This window comes from Pelodiscus sinensis, chromosome 1 (assembly GCF_049634645.1).
Source record: "Pelodiscus sinensis isolate JC-2024 chromosome 1, ASM4963464v1, whole genome shotgun sequence".
In the NCBI taxonomy this organism is placed as follows: domain Eukaryota; kingdom Metazoa; phylum Chordata; order Testudines; family Trionychidae; genus Pelodiscus; species Pelodiscus sinensis.
Genome location: NC_134711.1, coordinates 266,722,183 through 266,728,012, shown reverse-complemented (window position 1 = coordinate 266,728,012; position 5,830 = coordinate 266,722,183). Strand labels below are relative to the sequence as shown.

Genomic DNA, 5,830 nt, shown 5'->3' with positions numbered 1-5,830 from the left:
AAAAACAATAGTTTAAATCTTTAAAACCTTCAGCAGGACAGCTAAAGAAAAATCTATTAAATATCCAAATGTTCCATCGTAACGTAAAAATTGGATTTTACTAGCAATTAATCACTAATCTTCCATGAATCAAACAAAATTCACCTCCATTATATTAAAATTTGCATTATAAAGGTATCAGCAATAGCTAATATTAAAGTCACTCTTCCATTGGTGCAGGAAAGCTTTTATTGCACTTTTAATTAATCCAAACAAAATTTGTTCTGAGATGCTCGCACCACATTTTCCTCGAGAGATCAGTGTTATATTAGTTACTAGTTACATTAATATTGCCTGAATTACTAATGTTAACATCTCAGCTAGCCAGATATATTGTATTATCCAAATTAAGCTACTGAATAATAATAGTTTCTTTGAGACTTACGGATGGTGCCAATCAGTAAAGTTGGCTCCACAACAGTTTTTTGTGTATCTTAAAAAGAACGTGTGATATGTTAACCTTTATCTACATCATGAATGTCTTTAGAGAAAAAGCACTATACACAAAGTATCCCTGCCTCCATGGCTCAGTTTTCAGACTAGTTAGGAAGTTCTGCTGAAGCTGTGAACCTGATGCTATTAAATATAAAGTAAAGGTAATGACATCATGCAAATTATCTCTAACAGGAGTAAAAAGACAATATAAATAACATGACTAAGTTAGTATCAAAAGAACAAGAATTTAATTTGGTCTGTAACATCTTCCTAGGATGACGTCTGTTGCCATCACTATACAATGTGAAAAAGGATGAATATATGGCTAATTATCTACATGTACAAAAATATAAACATCCTATCAAACATTTGTTATAAAGAGATACCATATATGACACACGACTGATAAAAGTAGGATACCTGTGCCTTCATTTCTAATTAAAAGAAACTGCCTTAAAAAAAAGTTAGTGCTCATTAATAGTATCAGACTTGTATTTATTCATAGAACGGGCAAAGTGTGAGCAACAGTAATTCCAGAAATATGTACAGTGCTCCATTAGCATGCCTCCACATTAACCTGGAGAGGGACTGCCTCTAAAGGCAACCACATCCACTCACTCCTTAAGCTCTGAGAGAGACATCAAGACTCACTAACTTGTCCAGTGAAAGGCTGCTCATTAGCAATTTGTCTGCAACTACCAACTCATTTTTACATAGCTACCATAGCTATTGTTAGTCTATCAAACAGCTAATTATTTTAGGACACATCCACCAACCTGAGTTCAGATTAGAATCAGTGCCCTATAAGTCAAAGGTTCCGTATCATTACCAGTCACTGCGTAGTCTTTAATATCACAAACACAAAGTTTAGAAAAAAATTAATACTTGTGTTGATTTTATTATACCCATTCTTTTTTTTTTTTTAATAAACATAGGATCTTCTGGGTCATCTGCTAGCAAATAGACATTTATTGATCAAAATACAGGTATCTTCATTTTAGGGGGGGCATCTAGCCAACAAGAAGTTTAGTTATAATTCACATTTAAGCAAGTAAGTGTAGACAAACTTAGTCCTACAGTCATGTTGATATCCATACTCAGTTTTTTCCCCATAGAAACAGGTATTAGAAATGGATCAAAATATTACCATATTATATACAGAGCAATATGCAAGTGTTCAGGCTAGATATAATTTATGAAATTTCGTTGCACTAAAATGAATAAAAAACTAGATGATTCGTGTAAAATGTTTATATAGTGTATATACACTAAATCACAAATTCAATTTAATGGTCCTCCATTCATAACTCCTATGATGGACTTAAGCCAAAGTACAAGGTTGTTTAAAAAAAAACCTAGCTGGAGCTAATTTAAACACTTACTGAAAATCTTTTTTATACAAAGTTTTAAAAAACATACTTCAGAGAAAGTTACTGAACAGAAACTAGAAAAAGATAGTCATTAACTTAGGAATGACACTGTAAATACTTAGTAGCTGTGATCAATAACCTTTCACTTGTGGTATAGATAAGGTTTACACAAAGAAATGATCTTAGAATAAGGCTTAGGATAACCAGCTTTCATTCTGTTTTCTGGTGCACTGGCCTTCCACTGCTTTCTTATTATTGCTCATCTAATTTGAAATTTATATTTCACTTTTAAAAATATTTCATTTTACAATTATCTACAACTGGATAATGCCACTTGCTCTCATGTATATTTTCAGCTTAATTACATGGGTTAACTCTACCTTAATGTATAAAAAACTATGAAAATAACACTGAAAATAATTTGCAGTCTTACTTGCCTTTAGTTCAAGAGTAAGTGGTGAAAAGAGAGAAAAAGCACTGAAACTCGAATTGGTGAATATTACTTAACTAAAAAGGCTTCATAATTATTTGAAGCTACTTAAATAAAAAAGGTTTCATATTATCTGAAGCTATCGCTTTATAAAAAGGAAGTGAGATTTTAAAATGAAACCCCAATGTGAAACTCTTTGGTTAGATTGTAAGTGCTAGTAATTAAATACAAGAGTCAGGAACAATCAGTTAAACTGCAGTTTTACCTTTGTAACTTCACTATGCATCATTAAGTCCTTGAACTTTTAGGATGGTTAAGGTGTCATTTTCTTTTATTGAAGCTTGAATAGATAACTCATGTTTTAAAAAAATTCAAGAAGTGCAAACTGCATTTGTAGTCAGATCCTTAGCCGCTCATTAGAAAGGACTGCTAAATCATCATTTATTACAAACGCTTGTGCTTATACAATATGTTATTCTTCCACATGAAGCTATGGTTGCTTCCTCTGGAAGAGAAACTGTTCTAAATTTGCTAGATTATACAGACCAAGTTCAGCACTATTGTAGGGAGAATAACTCCCATTGAAGCAAGTGATCGTTGCTCCTGTTTTGTTGGGGCTGTGTTTAGTTCTCTACCTGTTTTTGATAAAGTACTTATGCCTAGGAAGTGTTACTTAGTGTGATTTTTCTAATAATACGGCTACAAAAACTAAAAATCAGCATTTATTTTGTTAAAGCCATTTGAGGAAGCATTTCAGTTAGCTTCAACAATTATATAGTGCTAAAGTGGCAACACTTGAAGTAACAAGCAGGACTCCTTTTTACTTGGATTTATAAACTTGTATTACTTCAACAGCTAAAAATCTCACTTTCATAGGAAGCAGGCACTCTTATCTCCTCTCTGACCAGCCTGGCTTATGTCACACCAATCCACTTTAAAGGCATGTAAGGAACGTGCAATGGATTTTTATGTAGTTCCTGTATATGCTGACACTAAGGATTTTACACCACCTATGAAAGTTATGATTCACAAGCACTGTACGTTTTCAATAAAATGTTACTTTATATCTAGTGGAGATAGCCATTGTTCTTCCAAATGGATTTAACAGTTCAATTGGTTGGTAAACCAGAGTACTTGGTTTGGTAGTTGTCCCTGGCCATCAGCCTTCTTCACCAGCCACACACACTTGATCCAGTTCAAGATCTTTAAAGTTCAGAACTTTTAGGAAAGATAGGAGATGGAGTAGGAAGGGATAGGAGAGTAATTGGTCTTGGAGGGCCAGTCATCGCTACCAGCATCACCCCACACACTGTTCCTGGAGGAAAATCAGGGGCAAGAGGGCAACACATCATAGACAGCTGTCCCGTGCACCATATTGCATTTGGGTGGGCAATTTTAAATCTGGGCAGGGAAACGGAGGAGAAGTGAAAGCATGCGCATGGGACAAGAAAAAACAGTTATCTATCCCTCACACACACATACATACACCTCTTCAGAGGGGCAGGTTGCCTAGTTGGTGGGAAGAGAGCCTCTGGGAGCGAGGGAGAGGCAACTCCCCTCATGCCCTGGGCCTGAAGGAAGCAGCGCCTCCAGCATCTCTTGGGGTGTGGCTGGGAGGATGGAGGGGGAGGTGGACGGGAGCGGGCTGAGGGCGCACGGGGCGGCCTGCCCCGCTGCTGCCAGCCGGCTCAGTCCCTGCAGAACACGTACTCGGTGTAGCTGGTCCAGATCTTGTCGTCGGCGGGGCCGCCCTGCTCGGGGGCGAAGGCGCAGGTGCCGGTGGAGGAGCAGGCGGCCATGCGGAAGCCGGCCTCGGAGAGGCGGTCGAAGGCCTGCTCCAGGAAGTTGAACTTGAGGTAGTAGCGGGCGGTGTAGCGCTCGGGGGGGCGGTCGGGGTCGCGGCTCTCGTTCAGCGTCTCCCCGAACACCTCCTTGGCCAGCGCCGTCTTGCCGCACACGGTGATGCGCGCCACCCGCCGGAACTTGGCGTCGGCCTGCGCCTCCCGCCCGATGGTGTAGGAGCCGCGGTAGCCGATGGTGATGTAGCCCGAGCGCCGCCCCGCCCCGCCGTCCAGCGACTGCGACGGGGTGAGCAGCGGGCCCCCGGAGGGGCTGCGGCTGGAGGTGGGCGACGGGGCCGAGGCGGCGACCCCGCCCTCGGGCGGCTCCGCCTCCAGGTAGCCGAGCAAGGGCGGGGGCTCGTCGGCGCAGAGGGAGCCGTCGCGGTGCAGGGCGGCGGGGCGCGTCCCCCCGGCGGCCACCCCTCGCCCCTGCGCCAGGCGGCGGGCCAGCTCGGGCAGCTGGAAGTACTCGGCCTCCCGCTGCAGGCGGCTGCGCTCGGGGAAGTGCTCGGGCAGCACCAGCTGCAGGTCCCGCAGGTAGTCCAGGATGTAGCGGAAGAGGAAGCCGTCGCGGTCGAGGAAGAAGCGGCCTTTGCTGTCCCGGGGCAGCTCGCCGGGCTGCTGCTGCGAGAACATGCGCCAGAGCAGCGAGTCCCGCACCGACACCACCGTGCCGCGCCGTGTCACATACACCTGCCCGCCCACGTTCAGCTCCACGATCTCCGGGAAGGCGGACGAGCCCGCCGCCGCCGCCGCCCCCGAGCCCGGCCCCGCCGCTGGGGACACGCCGCCCCCGTTCGGCAACCCCCGGGCGCTGTCCGCCAGCGCCATCCCGGAGCGAGCCCGCCGCCTGCCCTTACTCCGGCGGGTGGCGGGGAGCAGTCGCCTCTCCTCCCGCCCCGCCGGCCGTGGGAAGAGCCGCCGCCGCCTCTCGGCCCCTTTCGCAGTCCTCCGCTCCGGCACAGCCCCTGGCCGCCTCCCTCCCTGCGGGCGCGGCTCCCCCACGCCTAGCTTATTTCCCCGCTCCCGTGTCCGCTAGGCGCGCCTCCTCTTCCTGGGTCAGGCTGAGAGGCAAGTCCCCGGCGCTAGCAGCGAGGCTGTGTTTATGTAGAGCGGCTGCACCTCGCAGGAGGCGTGGGAGGGTGGCTGGGAGGCAGAGCTGCGCGCAGAGACTCTCACTCACACGGAGAGGAAGGGGGATGGATTTACACTGACGTCCCCTCCCTTGCCCTCTTACAAAGGAGACTACAGAGCCCCTGGGTTCCAGTCCTCATCCACTGCAAAGCCGAACGTCTTTTCCAAACGTGACTCCCCGGCCTGCCAGTCACTGGGAAAATGTTTGTACTTCGGAGCATTGGCTCATCTATCTCATCAGGGTAGTTATCGGCTTATCTGACACAGCGCAGGCAGGAATCAGCATTGAATGGCTGCACGGCGCTTTGGAAATGTATAGCGAAATGTAAAGCAAAGTTTAGGAATAAACTTCAGGAATTGGTTTAGGGATGGTACTGCAAATAAAGTTGTTTCCATACATCTCTATACCCAATGCCTCTTATCCGCTCCTGGTGAAAGACATCCCTCAGGGTCAACTTTCTCTCCTTTTCACATGTTTGGTGTTATCTTGCTTTTAACTTATTTACATCCCAAATGCAGAGTCGTGCAAAAAAATGGAAGTGTTAATGAGGTAAAGAAAATAATCCACATGGGGGGAGGGC

General features: G+C 45.5%; 1 protein-coding gene across 1 annotated transcript; it reads right to left on the bottom strand.

Moving 5' to 3' along the window:
- Positions 1-703: 703 nt before the first annotated feature.
- On the bottom strand, positions 704-5,339 carry KCTD12 (potassium channel tetramerization domain containing 12). The gene has a single exon (XM_006116441.4). It carries the CDS (start codon positions 4,944-4,946, stop codon positions 3,963-3,965), a length of 984 nt encoding a protein of 327 aa, XP_006116503.2. The 5' UTR covers positions 4,947-5,339; the 3' UTR covers positions 704-3,962.
- Between the last annotated feature and the right edge of the window lie 491 nt (positions 5,340-5,830).

What these genes read in the sequence shown, in the direction of transcription:
- KCTD12 (XM_006116441.4), bottom strand. Translation starts at nt 4,946, where the DNA reads ATGGCGCTGGCGGACAGCGCCCGGGGGTTGCCGAACGGGGGCGGCGTG.